Source organism: Mytilus galloprovincialis, chromosome 9, assembly GCF_965363235.1.
Source record: "Mytilus galloprovincialis chromosome 9, xbMytGall1.hap1.1, whole genome shotgun sequence".
Taxonomy (NCBI): Eukaryota; Metazoa; Mollusca; class Bivalvia; order Mytilida; family Mytilidae; genus Mytilus; species Mytilus galloprovincialis.
Genome location: NC_134846.1, coordinates 62,477,528 through 62,499,514, shown reverse-complemented (window position 1 = coordinate 62,499,514; position 21,987 = coordinate 62,477,528). Strand labels below are relative to the sequence as shown.

The window sequence follows — 21,987 nt, the reverse complement described above, 5'->3', positions numbered from 1 at the left end:
TTTATTAATTAGTAGGGAGAAATTATGATTCAAAATTATATAGCAAAATTAATGATAATACTCTTATGAATTTCAGGAGAAGGTTTTGGTAGGAGTGAAGGAGTTGTTGTGATGTGTTTACAAAAGAAAGCTAAAGCAAAAAGAGTTTACTGCACAGTGATTCACTCAAAATCAGCAACATTTACTACTGAAAATAACAGTGAGTATAATGGGGGAAAAGTAGATGTTGAAAATGCTACCTGCAGAAGTACCAAAATTAAGCACAATGATAATGTATAGGGAAATTATCTGAGAACATATACCTGAAAGATGGTTGTATTGTATATCATCATGTGCAGTTGACTATACTATACCTTGTTTTTGGAAGTGATGTGCTTCATACCCTTTTATGTATCTTGAAAAAATTCTGAAGTATATATCCACTCTTTGTTCAGTGTCATCCAATCTGTTGGTGCCTTGGATCAAATGGATTTTGAATTAAAACGTAAGTTTCCCGTACTTGATTTGGATAAAAAACTGCACAGATAGAAGACATATGAAATGAGTTGAGTCAATAGATCGAAGTTCAAGGTGCCTAGTAAAAAATATGAGAACTTCCCTGAAATAAATGATTTCTGGATTTACAAAACTGATGCTGTTGACATTTTCTATAAGGATTTCTCATCTGTTATGACCAGGTGGAACATATGGTAGTAATGGTTTCTGAATGTTCCAATGGTCATTTTTATGTTTTAACTCAAACTTCTTAGCATACTTGTCATAAACCTTTTATTTGTCTATTTACTGTACATGTGTATTTTATGTTTTCATATTTATTTTATTTAAGATTTTAACTATCCAAATTTTGAAGAAGAAAGACAGTTTTTACAAGAGACCTACAGAGAAGCTCGTTTAGATTCCTCACACATTTCTTACATGGAGACAGCCAGTAGTTGTACAAAGATGTCAGACACTATAGAATTGAATGCTATTTCTGATGTTATCTGTAAAAATAAAAGTAAACCATTACTTATTGGGTCAGTTAAGTCAAATATAGGTCACACTGAAGCTACCTCAGGACTGGCTGCAGTTTCAAAAATTATAATTGCCATGGAAGATGGTGTTATTCCACCAAATCTTCATTTCAATATGCCAAATATTCAAAATGAACAGATTAAAGTTGTCAGTGAAAGAACGAGGCTTAATGGTGAATATTGTGCTGTGAACTCATTTGGACTTGGGGGTGTGAATGTTCATACGATATTGAAATCATATGACAAGGACAAAAAATATCATTTTGCAAATGAAAAGAAAAGACTATGCATTTACTCAGCGAGAACAAAGCAAGGTTTAGAGTCAATATTTCATCTGATGAAGTCGCATCATAAAGATTCTTACTTACATTATCTGTTAAATGAAACCAGTGGCCCTTGGAATAAACAGTTGCCATACAGAGGTTATGTTGTCCTCAATGGAAAGAATCATATGCAGGAAATTCAGGTACAGTACATTTCAAACGAACCGATTCGAGATCGTTATTCTCCGATTTCCGTGAATGTCGGAATCACACCGCGTACCGCGGATTTCCCTCTTAAATTCCTCCAAAGATTCTCTCCCAAATCCGCGAACCTGTTTATTGATTTATTGCCCATCAAAAGCAATAAAGATTAACGACGCGTGTCTACATGATCGGATTAGCCTGATTAATTATGAACTTACAGGTGTGCAGTTGAAATTTATCTTACCTGTGTGTTTTTGATATATTAATTACTGGTGTGATATTTTAATGATTATATCACTGTTTTTTCTTTCTTTTTACAGTTTTGATGTGACATCTTCAAGAAATTTATGGATATGAAATAAAAATCGTCAATAAATTTGTTGCTAATAAATATTTAATAAAAATATGTTTATATTTCAGTGCTATAAAAAACACTTTATAAAATGCATTGTCCTTTGTAAAATCGTGAAGTCACATGTTATTTTAGACTTGCCAAAGGAAAGAGAAATGGAAACAAAGATTTAAAAAATCTTTAGTTTACTACAATGTAGATAAACTTCTGGATTTCGTGTCATTCTTAGATAAGAGAGCAATGGCAGAAAAAAAACTATTTCTGACACAGTTCCTTTATTACTGTCTATGGTTACTTGAACAGAGTTAGACAATTAAAATATAATTAATTATTGTATCAATCAGACTATTCTTGCACTGATTTCCTCAAATTATTTGACACAATACGATGTCATAATTTGTAATTTTAATGAAAGGAAGAGACGCCAATATGATTGTTTGTGGTTGCCGTGATGTTTTTAGAACATTCAAGTAACAAAGACACTTTCACATAATTATAAAATGAAGCCCCAATTATAAACTTAAGAAATTGCTCATCCAAGCCATACCTGATGCATTACTTGTCTCAAATCAAAAAGTCTACTGACTTCAAACAAATTGTTATTTTAACAGTTATTAACCCAAGCCATACACAAGGTGAACATTTCTTTCTTTGAATACTTAGTGAGCCTAAGTTATTCATTATTCAAAATATTTGCAAAGATTCAACATGTCGTTACGTACTTTACTGAGAGAGAACAGCCACTTCCTTGTGCAGTATCATATAGATGACACACTACAAGTTCGCACTAGAGGATTCATCAAGCATATTGGAGAGGTATAAATTAAACTTTTTATAAACAATGTTTAAACAAAAAGCCCTTAGAGTAATTAGATATAGGAAGATGTGGTGTGAGTGCCAATGAGACAACTCTCCATCCAAATAACAATTTAAAAAGTATTTTAATCTAGTAAACATATTTAGTAATGCACATTTCAATAGAAACAAATCATTAGTCGAACTACGAGTATCTTGTATAAAATAAATTGCTAGTTTTATAGAGTTATTATCGTAGCAATTTTTATAAGTTGCTTATCTTAACAACGCTGTATACTTCTTACAAGAATGCACATTTAGTTGCTTATGAGTAGATTAGAATGATGTGCCACATTCGACGACTATTATTCATAGGTTTCCCGAGTTAATTTCTGTGGAAAGTCGAGACCTTTTTTATGAAAACTAATACATTTAAAAAATGGTATTTAAAATGTTTATATCTTTTTTCATTTTTATATTTATGCTGTTATACGGAGCAAACCTGTTTTTCATTTTCAATTTTGTTCTCTGAGAAAGCTATATATGAAGTTAATTATTTAACAACGACATTTATTAAAGTAAAACACATTTTTTGTTCTGAATATTTTAAGGGGAAATAACTCATCCTTGATTTATGACAATACCATTCAGTGCTGGGACGAGGTGTTTTATTTAGTTTATATATTTGATTTTATGCAATTAAAAAAATAATGAACAAAGAATTACATGTATATATATTCTAATTTACATATCGTTAAGTTACTTACAGAGGCTTATTTAGGTAAATGCCCCCCTCATGTGGAACAATTATTCGTTGTTCGATGATTGAATAATCGGTCACAATTTTTATTTGCAGTTGTTTTCTTTAAATTTGTATGTCAATCAAATTAATAAATAAAAAAACTGTAACAAACAATTGAAGGTCACCTTTTTTCTTCTTTCTCTAATTTAGGCATTACATTGTAGAATCATTTCTTACATTCTTCTTCAATTAGTTTCATTTACGCATAACTGAGTGCACTTATTTAGTATATTTATGTAAATACGGAATTACTTTATTTTGGGGCACATATCGATTGGCATAGAAATAAGAAACTTTTGCAATAAACTATCAAATATAGTTTCATACAGAAATGTTTTATAATAAATAATGTAAGATAAGTCGATGTGAATAAATACGGACCCATTGTTTCTAAAAAAATATATCTTGAATTGGGCTTAAATATTAATCATAATTTTATGAATTTGTGAAAGTATTCAAGAAAAGAACCTTCATTCATTGGTAGTTAAATTTTATGAAATAACAAAACAGTTTTCTTAAGATAGGATTTTCGTCCGTGATAATGTGAATTTAAACACCATTCCCAAAAAAAAATTTGAAATGGTAGAGATTCCGACATTTACATATTTAGAAGTGAAATATTTTCCACTGATTTTATATCCACATTACTAAGAAAGGTCAATAATCATTTTATTTATTTTTATAAATTTAATCCCGTTTAAAGAAGTATTAAACATACTATTTGAAATTGTTTCCGACATATTTAGAAATGAAATATTAACCACTCATTTTTATTTCCAAATTATTAAACCTGATATGATTATTTTGTTATAGAAAAAAGGAATATTTTTAGGGTTGAAAATACAGAAACCTAAACTTTAAATCATGCATTTTATATAGCTTAATATTTTTTTGTTTATTCAGATTGAGATTGGTGCATGTTACGACGTAAAGCATGGCATCCGTGCATCAGAAATAGCAAAGGCCACCATCCTGGGTACAGGCTCAGAAGAGATGATGGATGCACTATTAGAAGATAAAGAAGACGAGATGAGTGACCCACCTCCACCAATGACCCTAACTGAAGATGACGTGGCACCTGCTATAGATGTTCCAACACAAGATGATACTCAAGCGGAAAATCTACCTCCAGTACAACCAGCAAAAAGACAGAAAACATCAAACACAACCAAGAAACTTGTTACCAAGGTAGATATAATATTCGTTTTACATTTAGAAATTAACAGGGGGGGGGGGGGGGGGGTACACTATTTAATGTTTCAAAAATGAAGCCTTTTTGAAGAATTGTAATTTAACTAGTTTCTTTTTGAAAGATCGAAATAGTAAATAAAAACAGAATGTAATTGGGTTACTTTGTTTGGGTTTGGGGACAATATTTTATTTGAAGAACAACAAAAATAAGACTCTTTTTGAATAATATTCGTAGCCCTAAAAAGAGCTGTTATAAGTGACTGGCCAATCACATACTCATCGGTCACCCATCATTACTGTAAGCTTCTGGCGTAGTTGTGGTGCACATAACTTGTCATGGAAGTACTGCATGCTCATGTCTGATGAACTTTCTTTGAACAATCTCCCGGGTATGTCAGCTGTTGCTTTTCCTCCAACCGAAACAACCACTGGTGCAACTTTATATATGTGGTCAATGTACTTTGAACAGTGTGCTGGCGTCATCTCTCTCAACCAAAATTCTTCTATATACTGGCACAACTGCTCTTTGGTCGTTGGATTTCTTTTTGAAACGTTTCTTTTTAACTGGTTCCAAACCATTTCGATTGGATTAATATCCGGTGACTCGGACGGCCATTTCCACCAATTGATGTTGTTTTCTTGCATAAAATTTTTGGCTAGCTTTGAAGTGTGTTTGGGGTCATTGTCTTGCTGAAAACGGTGACCATCCGGATACACAGAGTCAATAAATGGTTTCAAAGTAGCGCCTAAAATTTCAGGTACAAAAAATGCTGCATCCATTATACCATCAAAAATCAAAACTTGTGTTGCACCTCTCTTACTTATACCACCCCAAACGTGAACTTTCAATGGGTGATTCGGTCGGCAATTAGTTGGTGCAGCTGACTCTTTGCGTCGGTACGCCCCTGTTTTGTTGTCGTGCAGTTGTAGCGTTGTCTCGTCGCTGAATATCACATCTTCAAAACGCTCATCACTTGCAATCATGTCTTGGCAAAATTTGACCCTGTTTTCTTTATTGGCATCTCTAATGAGCTGGCAATATCTTGGCGATGTTGAAACCCAACCTGCTGCATCTATAGCCCTTCTTACTGTTGACAAGGATACGTTGGTATTATTTTTCTCGGACAATATTCGCTGAATGTCTCGGCTCGACAAGTTGCAGTCGTTGGTAAAGGCATTGTTAATAGTGGCTAGGTCTAGATCGTTGATTTTCTGGAATACCACAGGTGCAGCCATTACTGTATTTATTGCTGTGAAATTACCCGACTTGTGTTTGTCAATGATACGCTTAACTGTACTTTTCGTAATAGCAAGGCTCTCATTGGCAAGTTGCCTTCGAATGGCGTACGGTCTCCATCCCTCTCGGTACAGCTGAACTACTCTAAGCTTGGTTGTGTGTTGAACTTTCGGCATTTTTTTTTCGAATGATGAAAATTATGAACATTATCTTTTATATAAAATAACATTGTGTATTGTCAAAATGTCAGTTGACACCTTATAAAATATCAAATCAATAAGTATATAAATATATGCAAGGTTTACAACATCCCTGTCAAAATTGGACAATACGGTTAAAGAATATAAATCATTTAACTACATGTACAATGTACCTGTATTCTGGCAATAAACATGTCAAATTAGTCATTACCGTAATTCAAGTGGCAAATATTTAATTTTGTATAAAGGATGTTAAAATATTTTTTAAAAAGAATTTTAATAGAAATAAAATATATTATATATATATTTAATTTTAATATTTAAACGGCTATATATAATTTTTTATTAAAACATATAGACTAAGTTAAAAAACTATTTATGCAAAAAGATGCAATCAAAATATGATTTAATATGACAAACTGAGCTTAATAAATGCCCAGTGACCCCCCTTATATTATTAAACACTGTGCTTGTTGTATTCTTGTACTTGTCTTAATAAATATTTTTTTATTTGGTTTTTTTTTATAACATTGTGTCTTAATCATATTGAATCACTTGTAATCATTTGTATGTAATTAATGTTGATTGTTCTGCTCCTTGTGGGCGCTTTGATTAGCAATAAAATATATTTGAATTATAGATGAAAAGAGACGAGGTGTACATTGTACATTAATTTTTTTTATCTGATAATACTATTTATTTGAGGGCTGGAATTATTTTTAAAATATGTCGTAAAGCCGACTGCCATTTTTTTGTTCAATAAATGATAAAGTTAGCAATAAACGCATTATTCAATCATGGTCAGGTTGGGTCTGAAAGTTGATATAGATCAGGGATGATTCCACTATATAGTTTAGGGCCGCTTAGCGGCCCTAAAATTGGCCAGCGGCCCCAAAAAAATGTACATGAAAATGAATTCCCAATTCAGGAAAATAAAATAAAAATCGATATTTCCGGAAAAGTTTCTGTCACCGATTAAGGCAACTATAAATATAACAGGTTGATAAAAAAGGGAGTCAAAGCAGACCTCGGCAGAGAACAAATTCAAATTTTGATATAACATTGATGGTTAAAGTTTAATGGGCGCAGATCTCGTTAAAGCAGATCGCCCAGCAGAGCCGGTTATATAATATGATCATGAAAACTTGTTTTGTAAAAGAAACTATTTCTAAAGACAAAAGTTTGAGCGTTTTTTGAAAATAATGTTGATGATAGACCATTAATGAAATACGATGTCATCATGATGGAACTATTTCAAAAGTTTTGAAGATGATCCAAATAATTTTAAAGAACACTGGTTCAATGCTTTAAATATCGTATCAATTAAGTATATGAACTTTTGTAAATGCTTTTCTGAATTCGACAATTGACCAGTTCAATTTGAAATCCATTTGAATCAAGGTAAATTTATAGAGATGACCTGCTGTTGAAAAAATACCCGATGAATGATTTTTTTCAGTGGTTTATGTTTATAATAGCTAAAATATATGTTTTTGTAATAGGCCTAGGTAACTATAGCTAAGATGATAGACTAGTGCATCATGTTCAATGATATTCATGTAATAACAGTAGCCCATCCAGAATTATTCAAAATGTTACAACTTACATGAACATCAGTGTACAGGTGAAACTAGTAATATACATTTTCCGTTTTTACAGGAAAATAATGTTATGTCTTAGATTTTATGCTTAAAAAATTCCCAATTAGAATAAAAATTCCCAATTTGATGTTCAAGGGACCCATTTGAAAACACCTGGAATCATCCCTGATAGATACTAGTGAAAATAATGCATTTAAGACATGCCTTACGAAATATTTGCCACTGAACACGTCATGAAATCTTAAAAAGCAGGTCTGTTTGTCTTAATTTTTCTGGTTTGCCTTATGTTCAAGTCATTTAAGTGTTGTTTATTGTTTTTCAGAAAAAGGCAACAGTCATCAGAAGAAGTCAACAACCTTTGCCTACAAACCCAGTTGACCAAGACGACCAGGTTGAGCAAGATATTGCCACTCCTACCTATACAACTTTAACCCCAACAACTAGTCAACCAGTAAACACACCTTCGTTGAATCCTTTCTTGTCAACTTTCAGTCAACCAGACCATCAAACTACTGTGTCATCTGTTCCAGTTTCCTCTTCAAATCCCTTCAGCAACCAGTCACCTACCAATCAACTACTTCCGCTAATCAACCCATTTCTAGACACTAGCCATACAAGTACCAACCCATTTCTAAATACCAGCCAGTCAACATATGAAAATAGCTTATTCAATTCACCAACAACGAATCCATTTCTATCTACCCACCAGCCGTTTCTACCTTCAAGTCAAGCCAACCACAGCCAGTCAGCTGTTACACCAATCCAGCCAATAAACAGTCCCTCACATCTACCCGACATATTTAGATTTCCTGAACCAACAACACCAACAACACCATTTCCAGATATACATGACAGACTCACACCAGTAAACAGAAGACCATTGACAGACAGGAAGTTTGACGGGGTTTACCAACGTCTTGCAACACTAGAAAAAAACCAAACAGAAATCAAGAACAACCAGCAAGCAATAATGTCAATGTTATCGACAGCAATTCATCTACTGCAAGGCCAAGGTAGCAACTCAACTCCACCCTCTACTCTGTATTAATGCCAGCCAATAGCAACAAATCCAGAGACTTATCCATTCTTAGATGTCCCAGAGATATACCGAATCACAATGGCAGACCTCAACTCAATGAACACACATAGCAACTGCCCAGGACATTTAGCCACTAAATTGTTAGAACGTTTGTTCCCTGAGCTTTTCACAACCCAGAACTACAGATTGCAGCATTCCTACCACGGTGGTGGAAAATGTAATAAAACAGAACTTCCTTATGAGAGAAAGACAGTATTTCAACGATATGTTCTGTACTTCTACCCAGGGTTGTCAGAACCAAGAACATGGAAGGATGCCATCATACCAAGGGTCAACGAATATCTGAGGAGACCAGCAACAAAGCAGTAAATCTGACTTCACAATGAACATTACATATAACTGTAAAATGTACATATCAAATGATCATTATTTATTCATGTTAGCTATGATATTTTAGTTTTTTTTTGTTAATTTGTCTTTGTTATTGTCTTTAATTTAAGTACCATGTTGCTTGATATCCTGAAAACAGAAAGTATAAATATATCAATCATTTTGTATTGCTACACAAATTAATGTATAATAAATAATACATGTATGATTCGATTTGAAAGCTGTTTTTTATTATTCTAAAAAGAAAAATAATTGATTATTGTATATACATGTACAATGTACACTGTTATCGATAAAAGAAAGTGGTATTTTGTAAATGAGACAATCATTCACAATGCAGACAAGCTGGCATTAACTGCACATTATAGGTTTTATCCGACTTTCAACCTTGAATTACCATTCTAAACAACAATTAAGCTATTTACATTTTACATTTCGCATATCCAAACATGCACTGTGGTATGATCATGATAATTGAAAATGAGACAAATTTCCCACATACTATACAGACATTATAGTTTCTATATGACCTTCAACAATGAAATAAACCATACAGATCAGGTGGCTATTTACATTTTACGTTTGACAAATTTGAAAATGTAATCCAAATAAGAAGAGGTGCTATAATTAAAAATGAGACAATTATCCACCATGCAAATGTATAAGAAATTGTGTTACTTTGTGACCTTCAACAATAAATTCGAAACGGCAGTCAGAAGTGATATGATGATGATTACTAAGGAGACAACTATCCACTATGCAAGTGTTAAATATTGTAGGTTTCTTTATTATCTTCAACAATGACTCAACTCATTCTAAACTGCTAGTTATTTCACAAATTTCAAAATGTAATCGAATTTAAAAATATTGATTCATTTCCAGTATGAATTAACATTGGATCGATCTTTTCACTGTACACTGAAAAGCGGCTATTTTCACATTTAAAAACATGCAGAATACACAGAAAAATAATTTAGATAAAACAGTTGCAGTTTTTGCGGAACATTCAAAAATTGAATCATGTTCCTTACTTGGAAGAACAGTTGCTGTCACTTTACAAATACTAAATATACATTTAATACCTCATCGTAATTTAACAAGTGTTTCATTACGTAACGGTATAAAACGAACACATCCGTTAACATATCAAATACAGTATTTACAATATGTACATACACTTCGGGCGGGGAAGGCAGAAAAAAAAACCTTTAGGTTCCGACTTTCTTTTTATAAAAACACATACGTATTTAACAAATAATATATTAAAAACTATATGTTATCCCCGAGCAGAAATTTTTATCTCGGAATCAAATTCTACTTTATTCATAATTATCGTCGCTATCTGTACCAGATATTATACCATTTAGCAACCTTCAATGAAGATCTAAGAAATATACAACTTAGTCCTCATTAGGATAAATAAGTTCGTTCCCGGCAATACACATCTCTTATAGACTGACATATCATGAGTGGGCCACGTTTTGTTCACATGTACAAATGCTTGTTGTAGCTTTTGGGGTACTCCTGTTTTCGCCGATCTAAAGTTATTTTAAAATAATATATTAATTGACGAATTTTAAAAATGCAAGTCCGAAACACTTTTAAAATGCATGAAAGATATAAAAACTTTATTTGAAGTAGAACTTCGCGTTTTTTTTTACATTTTCCACAAAATATTATAAACTTTTTTCGTTAATATCCGTTTTTTTTTAAACAAGCAAGTCCGCATAGGTAAAGTTATTTTTAGATTATCAAGCAAGAAATACGAAAATATTTATAAACTTATTTTTACACGAACATTAATAAACTTTATAGGTAAAGTTTTTTATATCAGCTCGCAAGAAATAAAACTAAAAGTTAAAATAATTTTAACACAAGAGTATTTAACTTAACTAATAAAGGACCTTTAAAATTATGATTATGGTACAGTCGACCGGATATATATTTTTAATTACATCAACTTTACCTGTCAGGTAATCCAATTACCCTATCAGTCGTGTGCCGGCATAGATCAAAAAAGGATAAGGGCAATTAATTCCTCGGTGTAGGGAGTGAGCTCGCTATCACAATAAACATTTACCTGATTTTGGGAGGAATTACTCCCAAATTCCTCCCAACATTTTGGGAGGGATATCGGAGTTTGTCGGAGTGACTCCGACATTTTCCTCGGTGTAGGGTGTGGGAGAGTTGGTATTTTTGAATGGTACTGTAAGTAAATAAAATCAATGAAAAACTAGATCAAGATGTCATAGTGTTTTTTTTTTCAAAAACTAGAGCCTCAAAGTCTGGGATGATTCTGAAAAAGTGTTTAATAATTTTTTTCTATGAACTGTCTGTAGGAAAATAATAGTACAAACATAAACAAATTGCAATCAACATAACATGGTCCAGATAGTCTGTCTTGGTACAAATGGGATTGTGTTTTAACCCTGTTAACATATGCAGAAATTGTGATGAAAAGTATTTTCTTTGTACCTGCACATGACATGGATTTAGAACAGGATAAATTATGATTCTGAATTAAAATGAATTGCATGAATGTTGTATAATGTAGTTACCCATTTATGATTTACAGAAAATAGAAATAGAGAGCCAACGTCCATTATGGTTCATTTTCTCTGGTATGGGTACACAATGGCCTAAGATGGGCAGACAGATGATGCAGATAAACATGTTCAGAACTTCCATAATGAAATGTGACCGTGCCCTCAGACCACATGGTGTCAGCTTGTATGATATGATAATGGAAGGAGATGTCAATGTGTTTGAGTCAGTCACCAATTCTTTTATAGCAATTGCTGCTATACAGGTTTGTGTTCACACTTTATAAACTAATGTTGAATTTTAGGATGAAGATGGTTATTGTTTAATGTCCACTGTCAAATATTTTACATGCACATTGGAGTATAACCTTTATTTTGTACTAGACCGGCAGACTGAGGAAAATTTTTAATATGATAGTTTCTCAAAGTAACGGTCCACAGTAATTTCTCCCTACCCAGACTCTAGCTGTGTGAAGAAGCTGCAAATTACAGATTTCAAGTATTTTGATTTGACCTGGTCTGGAAACACATTGATTATAACATCATTTATTAGGGTCCCGCCTTTAGGCGGGTACCCTATAGTGATCAGTCTGTCCGTCCGTCCGTCCGTCCGTAACACTTTTGTGTCCGCTCCTTATCTAGAGAACCATTATGATTTCATACTTTATACTTTACATGTTTATTAACCACCACCAGAGGGCATGTCATGATGTATGTGCAACTTCCTAGGTCAAAGGTCAAGGTAAAAAAACTTTGGTTTCAGTTGACAACCCTGTGTCCTGTGGTGAAGATCGTGTCCGCTCTATATCTTGAGAACCATTATGATTTCAAAGTTTATACTTGACATGTATATGAACCAACACCAGAGGGTGTGTCATAATTTATGAACGACTGCCTAGGGCAAAGTTCAAGGTCAAAAACTTTGGTTTCAGTTGACAACCCCATGTCCTATGGTAAAGATTGTGTCCGCTCTATATCTTGAGAACCGTTATCATTTTGAAGTTTATACCTGAAATGTATATAAACCAATATCAGAGGGTATGTCATAATTTATGTACAACTTCCTAGGCCAAAGGTCAAGGTCAAAAACTTTGGTTTCAGTTGACAACCCTATGTCCTATGGTAAAGATCGTGTCCGCTCTATATCTTGAGAACCGTTGTCATTTCAAAGTTTATACTTGACATCTATATAAACCAACACCAAAGGGTGTGTCATAATTTACGTACAACTTCCTAGGTCAAAGGTCAAGGTCAAAAACTTTGGTTTCAGTTGACAACCCCATGTCCTATGTCCGCTCTATATCTTGAGAACCGTTATCATTTCAAAGTTTATACTTGACATGTTTATAAACCAACACCAAAGGGTGTGTCATAATTTATTTACAACTTCCTAGGTCAAAGGTCAAGGTCAAAAACTTTGATTTTAGTTGACAAACCCATGTCCTATGGTAAAGATACAATTTTTTAATGCACATTATTCACAGCGGGGCCCACAGAGATGGCTCCCATCTCAATGATATCTAGTTCTTAATAGTTCAGTTTAAATATAGATTGCTTGAAACACTAGCTACTATCCACAATTGTCTTCTATCTACTTCTGAGAAATGGCATTTTTTCAAGAGATATTTTGTAAAAACCCATGCGTTATCTCAATGTAACTGTCATTCTGCTTATTTAAGAGGGATAAAAAAAACTTTTTGCATTGGTGCAAAGTTAAGTTTGCTTGTTTTAAAGTAGCAGAAAGCCTATATGAATATCCCCTGCTCTAAAGTTAGGGGGAATACTGCTAAACCTTTGTCTTTGCTTTTCATTTTTCTGAATTATTTTCTGCAAGTCATAATTTTTTTATGTATGGATTGATTCACAAACATAATGCATAATATAGGAGCAAATTATGATGTTTTAGGTAGCATTGGTTGATATGTTGTTTAGTATGAACATAAAACCTGATGGTGTTGTTGGACACTCAGTCGGAGAGCTTGGCTGTGGGTATGCTGATGGATGTCAGACAGCAGAGGAAACAGTCCTGGCAGCTTACTGGAGAGGATATTGTATAGCTGAAGCTAATTTACCACCAGGAGGCATGGCAGCTGTGGGTAGGTCACCATTAGTGGAGTTGTTGATAAAATGTCATATCACTTAGGTTTTAACCTAAGGTCAAGTTACAGTAAAAGAGACCGATTTTTTGTCAAATTTTGTTTACAGAAGCATTATACAAAAATTAAGAATATTGTTCTCTTTTGACATACTTAAAGTGATATTTTATCATTTTGAATTTTGACCCTTTAGTTCAAACTATTCATGTTTTGCAAGTAAAATTTAGATGTCTCACCATAATTATACCATGTTTTGCATACCATAATGATCAACAAAATGAATTTGATATTTAACCTGAAGATAAGCTCTTTATTATGATTCCTATTATTTACAATTAAGATAAAGATAAGATAAATACCTTTATTGCAATAAGCACAATTATGCTATAGCACATTTAAATAACAACATTATTATGTGTAAGCAACATGAAATTTATATTAATACATAGGTATACAAAACTGCAGAGAACATAATTAACAATATGAACATTTTGTTAATGAAAAAGACAATTAGATGCATGTATATACCTACGGTAATATGAAGGTTCTGAGTTTCCAACTTTCACGCAAAAAACACATCAAATTGTAAATAACAGTTTTTGTTTGAACTTGTAGTAGCGAATACAAAATCATTGATGCATTATGTAAACAACATGAGGCAAAACAGTGAATAAAAACAAGAAACAAGAAATGAAAACAACATTTTTATTATCAACAGAATAAATAATAAGGATGAACATCAATTCTATGTACACATTAAAAGAAACAAACATTTGATAGGTGTACCAAGGCATATGTAAATATCCGGGGAATTTAATTTGCAATATCCAGGCAAACTTAATGTAGCAAGTTTAAGGTGAAAAATTATGTCAAGTAGGCTATTATTGAACAGCTCAGACTTGCAAAAAAACAAGTAGGTAATTTTCCTGTGAAAATTTAATTAGGAATACTTTCCATTATAGGTATGACATGGGAAGAAGCAAAAAAGAAGTGTCCAGAAGGTGTCATACCTGCTTGTCATAATGCTAAAGGGACAGTTACAATATCTGGTCCACTAGAAAAAGTTTCCAAGTTTGTAAAGGAACTGAAGGAGCAGCAGATTTTTGCCAAAGAGGTCAACAGTGCTGGAGTGGCTTTCCATTCTGGTATTATGCAGAAAGTAGCACCAAGGTTGAAAGAGGAAATGTCGAAGGTAAGGCTGAGCACCTAATATCTTGGAATTAAAAACAAAGTCTAGGCTCATTCAAAAATTCAGTGGTTATAGACACTGTGCCAGCTTACACTATCATATTATGCGAACATACTTTTATGACTTGGACATATAAGGACTTTTACATTGCACTGAACATTGAAAAAAGATATTGAAAGAAGCATGGAATTCTATGGATACATATTCTTACTAAAAGTGTATTACCTAATGAAAAAATATACCTTGCTGAGTTTCTGACATTCATAAAATACACAAAGTTAAAATTTAAGAACATTTTTTAAAAATTGAGTTTTATTTATCTTTTTCTCCAGGTTTTAAAACCAAAACCAAGAACAAGCAAATGGATCAGCTCATCAATCCCAGAAGCAAGATGGCACACTGACCTGGCTAAAATGGCATCAGCAGATTATCTCGTAAACAACTTGGTCAGTCCAGTGCTATTTCAGGAAGCTTTAAAACATATTCCATCAAATGCTATGGTTATAGAGATTGCACCACATGGACTGTTACAGGCTGTTTTAAAGAGATCATTAGATTCTACTTGTTCAATGGCAAGTCTAATGAAGAGGGAACATCAATGTAATCCTGATTTCTTCTTCTCAAATTTGGGAAAGTAAGTTTTTAAATGAAGGATTATCAGTTCAAACAAATTATATGCGATAAATACATTAAATAAGTCTTTTAGTTGAATATATTGTTTTGTTTTCTCGCAGTAATAAATGTCACGTGGCAAATATTACCTACATGTCAAGATGAGAATATGTGATATGATTATGAACCCTACTTTGTACTGGACTAACATGCAGAGCTGGATTTTTAATGTTTAAGTTCTCAAAGTAACAGTCAACATGAAGTCATATCATCCTACTGAGACACATAATTCTGACTACCAGCTGAATAGTGTTTGCTCTTACTTATTTGAAAAATAGCACATACCAATCAAGGAGTCTGGTTTGATTGAACACATGACCTCACTTTTATATATTTAGTACGATTAACTTCCTAAATATTTTTGAATAATTGCTAATTGAAATAATTGTTTACAGATGTTACATCCAGGGAGTAGATTTCAATCCACTTGGAATTTTCCCTCCAATTGAACATCCTGTGCCAAAGGGAACACCAATGATAGCTCCTGCTATCAAATGGGATCATACAAAGTCTTGGTATGTTCCTGAAAATGATCAGTTCCTCAGTGGAAGTTCAGACAGACAGGCTGAGTCAAGATTTGAGATTGATGCTTCAAAGAATACAAAAGATAAATTTTTGGTTGGTCACAAGATTGATGGTCGTGTCCTGTTCCCTGCTGCTGGTTACATTGTCCTAGCATGGAGGGCATTGGCAAAATTTCATGGGAAGATCTTCAACCGCTTGCCAGTCATATTAGAAAATATTAAAATACACAGAGCTACATTGATACCTTCAAAAGGTTTGTTAAACATGATACATTGTGAAAGCTTTAAATCCTGCAAATGCACCAACAGAAAACAGTTTTATCTGAAATGTATTTGTCAAAGCAATTGTATAAAATTATATTTTGTAAACACTAATATTGTACACACATAAATTGGTATCTTGTCCTTAATTTCATTATAATACACCAGGCAGAGATTCGCCAATAAACATTTATTTTGGATTACAGCAGATTCCAACGAGTATGATGCTATGGGTAGATTTTTGGTTAGCTTCCTTGCTAGCTCAACCATGAAATGATTATTACCTTAAAATTGGGAGGAGCATAGCACCAATTCATCATCCAATGAAAACACCCATATCAATGACCTGTTTATAATTAAAAAACTCTTTGTATTACAATAAATTAGAAGTGGAGTTATGGTTTATGTTTCGTTCAAGGAGGATGTACCCTTATGTTGATTCAATGTTAAACCAATGGAACTTTTATAGAAAATCCATCGCATTTCCCCTTGTACTCTCATAGTTGGCAATTTGATAATTGGTAATTAATAGATGGATGATATTGCAATCAGTGCTAGCAATGATTTCTTTAAAACAAGTTTATAAATTTAAATAATGGTTTAAACAAATATAAATATGGACCATTTCAAGTCCCCTTCTAGGGTGCGTTCGACTTTCGTGACTTTTTTTTCAATTTAAAGGTTATGGACTCAATAAACGCTAGCACATCATAGAAAATCAAGTGAGTAATCTATGCTTGAAATTTTATAACAAAAATACCTGTGGATTTTCTACAAGAATCTTGGTGTATTTGCCACAAAATCCTGTTTTACTTTTAAATGCAATGAAACTATTAATAATAATGCTTGCTCGAAGTTTCCCCTTTGTATATGTACAAATGGGCCCATCTCTATTATTCATTATCTTTGCTGTTTTTATAATATTTCAGTTTGCAAAATTCGTAATTCAAAGGCTACAGAAGGGGTCATGAAACTTATATTTACGCCGTGATTGTACCATTGTAAAGTACATACACATAACTGGATTTATAAATGAACTGAGTAATTGATTGAAATAAAATTGGCAAATCAAACACGCCTACAACATGCTTGTGAATTAGCTAATAATTGTCAATAAATTTTTAATTTATATTCTGTCACTGGTTCTGATTGGTTCTCTGTTTAACTATTAACTCCACCCAAAGGTTTGTGTACCTTACCTAATAATGATTTCATGGTAGAGCTAGCAAGGAAGCTAACCAAAGAATCTACCTGCAGCTTCATACTCGTTGGAATCTGCTGTAAAAGCCATGCAAGGTTTGTGGTTGTAGTGAGTACTGGTTGAACCACTAATGGTATGTCAATGATATTTGATATGTAGTAACACATTAAAGTTATGCCATTTTATTTTCATTCTTAACATCAACTATCAAAATTACATTCATGCAAGAAATATCTCTTGACAGTATTTAGCTAAGTATACACTTTAGAATGCTTATGAATTGTTGTTTGTGTTTGTTTACAATTATCAGGTAGTTTGAACTTTGAAGTCAACTTGATACCAGATTTAAGAGAGTTTGAGATTTGTGAAGGGGATGGACTGGTTGCTAGTGGAACTATCTATTCTCCCTCTGAACCTATATGTAGTTACAGTAGGGATGGAGTTCTACCTCCCACAAGCCCTCGTAAAAAGAAAGAGAGAGAAATGCAGCCATCAGATATCTATAAAGAATTGAGGTTGCGAGGATATGAATATGAAGGAGATTTTAGAGGCATTTTCAAAGCTGTAAACAGGGGTAAAAAAAAATGTTGCATTAGATTTTCATTTACAAATGATTGAAAAGAGATTTGTGTTTGATCAGATTTTTGGGTAATTTTTAATCGTATTACTTTCCATATCTACATTTAAACTGATTGAGGTATCAAAGTTTAGTTTAATTATTACTATTTCTGAAACTTTATCTATATATATATATATAGCACCATATTTTAGCTAAAGTAAGCAGAATATGATTTGAAACAAAGATCTACACATCTGTAAATTTTATCTATATTGCTATATATATATGATATCACAGTAGCATGGGTTCGAATCCCGGCGAGGGAAGAACCAAAAATCAGCGAAAGCAAATTTTTGGTTCTTCCCTCGCCGGGATTCGAACCCATGCTACTGTGATATCGTGACACCAAATTGCCTGCACTGCAGCCGTCCCGCTAGACCACACGACCACCTGGGCTCTCAAAAAAAGAGCTTTCGCTGGCTGTGTGTTACCTTTCCTCGTCAGTTTTAATCTAGCGGCGTACTACAGTACATGATATATAAGGCATGAAGATGTTATTGTTACAGATCAGCTAAATTATCTATAGTAAAGGATCCTACAAATTAATGTAATATACAGTCACAGAAAATAATTATATTTATAAGTACGTCTGAGTCAGTGACAACTCTACAACAGATGTATCCATCGGATCGCCATCAATGATGGTGATACATGGCTGTGTACATAATGTATATACAACTCGTCTAAACATCAACCCAACAATGTTATATATATAGCACCATATTTTAGCTAAAGTAAGCAGAATATGATTTGAAACAAAGATCTACACATTATATTCATCCATTTCCTTGGAATTACCAGCTCAAGTTAACATTATTATGTACATACTATTTCTTATTGAAACATTTAACATTGAAATTATGTGATAAGCAGTCAAATCCCATTTCATTATCAATTTGATTCTGTTACTAGGAAATATTGGTGATTTATTGTGGAGTAATAATTGGATAACCTTCCTGGACACGATGATGCAAATGAACCTGTTGACCAGACCAGGATCTGACCTCATTCTTCCCACTGGAATCAAGTCGTTGAAAATAAATCCAGAAACCCATGTGTCGTCTATGAAAGGGAATCATCCATTGAGTAAGTACATACAAGTTTTAAATTTGTGGAGTATATTGTCAAATATCATATTTGAAAATGTAATTTGACATTACTGATTTTCCTGCCAGATTTTGTATATTATACAAATATAGCCTTTGTATGAGGTCGATACAAGGATATATTGACCTGAAAGAAGTATATTGACTGAGGACGAAGTCCGAGGTCGATATACTTCTTTGGGTCGATATATCCTGTATTGACCTCATACAAAGGCTATATTTGTTATATTATTAATTTCCGACCATGTTTGTATCAAAATAGTCATTTGGGTTTGTTGGAACTTTATAGATATTACATTGTCTCCTTGACAATAACAACATATTAATTGTTATTTCATTTACTTTTTTTTGGACATCTTATGTATTTGAAGATTTTTTTTCGTCAAATAATCGATTACAGATATCATTTGTTTCAAAACGTTAAACAATATCCCGAAATTCATTACATGACGTTACAAAGTATGTCGGTTTTTAGATATTCTAAAAATAACCGTGCAATATGCTTTTTGCTATCCGCCGTTTTCTCTCTACCTTCGAAAATATAGTTTAACATGTGACTATCCCTAAACGAATCAAATTTGCTAAAATATACGAATTAATAATATTAAATGTTAAGAAAAATATGAAGTTGTTTTATTTTGAAAACAACTTTTTTTATCAATTATTTGTAATATTCAAATCACAATTGGAAAGGTTTTAAACAGAATGATATAAAAATAACTGAAACTTTTTGAACACACTTATCTAAAGCATATATATATATCATGCACTCAGTTTTTTTATATTGTGTCTTACAACTTTGATAGCTGATTAGAAATCAGTATAATGATTTTAAAGGAAACCATCCTTTAGTTCATACAATTTTACATGTCTTCAAATAGACTGTCCTATTAAAGGCAAATTGAAAGGTTCTTTCAAACTGATCAGTTGAATAATCTTAAAATGTATCATTGTATTCTTTTAGCTATTCCTGTTTTTCTTGACAAGTATTCTGATACAACCACAGCTGGGAGTGTAGAGATGTATGGACTTCAGCTGACTTCTGCTCCTAGGAAGCAAAACCAACAACCAGTAACACTGGAAGAAAGCATGTTCATACCATACATGGAAGTAGGAGGAAAAGACTTGTCTCCAGAAGATCTAAAGGAATACTGTTCAAAATGTTCTTCTATTGCAGCCAATGGTATTCTGAGAATGATGGGTATGGAGGGGTTGGACTTTCCTAATTTTAATATGCTGAAGCAAGTCTCTAAATCCCTGAAACCTGTTAGATTCATTGAAAACGTGGAAAGGTTTTGGAAAATACCAAACAATGAGTTGTTTATAGTCCTTAATAAACTTTTCAGTATGTCAGCTGATAATTTTGTACAAAATATCAAGAGAGTGCTGGAAGCATACAAGTCAGGGCTTATGAAAGATAGACTTTTGTCAAACCTTATAAAATCAAGGTCACTGAAACCATGCCTTGACCTTGTAATTGAAAACAGTACAGTGAGTACCCTAAAAGTGCTAGAGTTGGAATCACCAGCAGATAGTATTACTAAATTAATATTCGATCATTTAAATAGCCAACCCATGGCTTTTATTGATTACACAAAAGTTACTTTAGAAGAATCTGTCAATAAGACATCAGGTATAAAACAGATGTTGTGGGATGTTGATGAAAGTCCACCAGAAAACTTAAGTGGAATGAGACTGGTCATTGCTTACAACTTTTTACATAGACAAAGCAATGTTCAGAAATCCTTAAAGAATATTAGCAAAGTGCTTGATGATGATGGATTTTTACTGGTACATGAAATAACACATAATACCCACTTGCACTTGGCAGTCATGGGTCTTTTGTCAGAACTTCCAGTAACTGCAGAGACCAGATCTATTGCCTGTTATTGTAATGAAGAAAAATGGTTGGAGATGTTTAAGAATGAAAATTTCCAAGTTGTATCACAAAAATCAGATGGCTTGCTGAATACAATCTTTCTTCTTCGTAAGAAACTACCAAATGCTCTTCAATCTCAAACTGTATTGAATATAGACATAGACATCACAAAATCTGTAGAAGACTTGAAAAAAAAGTTACTGGAAATTGCTGAAAAGCCTACGGGTGACAATTTGTGGTTACTGACCAAGGGCAATAAAAATGGTATTGTTGGTATGGTCAACTGCTTGAGAAAAGAACCTGGAGGGGACAAAATAAGGTATATTACAAGTGATTACAATTACTATGGTAGACATTTTAAAATATAATGACTCTAAGCAAAGAAATACCTGAATACAATGCATACCGGATAAAGAGTGATTTTAGAAAATGTATTTGTCCAGAGAACATTACTATGGCATTTACTTCAAAACTAAATATCAAGCCTTGCATACCTTTACCATTAGAACAAAAAATGAAACATATAAAAATTGTATTAACCATGTTAACCATATTATATTTTGAAAATATGTTAGTTATCATTATTGCATTTTCAATAAATTGAATTTTAGGTGTATTTTGAATACATCAGATTCAGATAGACCTCTGTCTGAGGAATTAGTCAAACATGATATGGTCATGAATGTTTGGTGTGATGGATCTTGGGGCTCATTCAGACATCTGCCCATATCACCTGGTAAAAATACCTGATGCACTATTAATAGCACAAGAAATTTTGTTATTTCAACATTATAATATTAATTGCACGTG

At 32.9% G+C, this 21,987-nt stretch overlaps 2 protein-coding genes across 2 annotated transcripts in view; both read left to right on the top strand.

Annotated features, from left to right (window-relative positions):
* LOC143045555 (fatty acid synthase-like) overlaps positions 1 to 21,987 on the top strand; it is a 44,122-nt gene that overhangs the window by 8,149 nt on the left and 13,986 nt on the right. Inside the window, exons 6-16 of the mRNA XM_076218139.1 lie at positions 77 to 199; positions 827 to 1,479; positions 11,663 to 11,896; positions 13,537 to 13,726; positions 14,689 to 14,918; positions 15,248 to 15,549; positions 15,983 to 16,365; positions 17,884 to 18,147; positions 19,105 to 19,278; positions 20,263 to 21,496; positions 21,789 to 21,913. Of these exons, the coding sequence (XP_076074254.1) occupies positions 77 to 199; positions 827 to 1,479; positions 11,663 to 11,896; positions 13,537 to 13,726; positions 14,689 to 14,918; positions 15,248 to 15,549; positions 15,983 to 16,365; positions 17,884 to 18,147; positions 19,105 to 19,278; positions 20,263 to 21,496; positions 21,789 to 21,913 (3,912 nt within the window). The remainder of the gene's footprint in view (positions 1 to 76; positions 200 to 826; positions 1,480 to 11,662; positions 11,897 to 13,536; positions 13,727 to 14,688; positions 14,919 to 15,247; positions 15,550 to 15,982; positions 16,366 to 17,883; positions 18,148 to 19,104; positions 19,279 to 20,262; positions 21,497 to 21,788; positions 21,914 to 21,987) is intronic.
* Positions 1,846 to 9,591, top strand: LOC143045556 (uncharacterized). The gene is made up of 3 exons (XM_076218140.1): positions 1,846 to 2,648; positions 4,333 to 4,617; positions 7,981 to 9,591. Exons 1-3 carry the CDS (start codon positions 2,541 to 2,543, stop codon positions 8,704 to 8,706), a joined length of 1,119 nt encoding a protein of 372 aa, XP_076074255.1. The 5' UTR covers positions 1,846 to 2,540; the 3' UTR covers positions 8,707 to 9,591.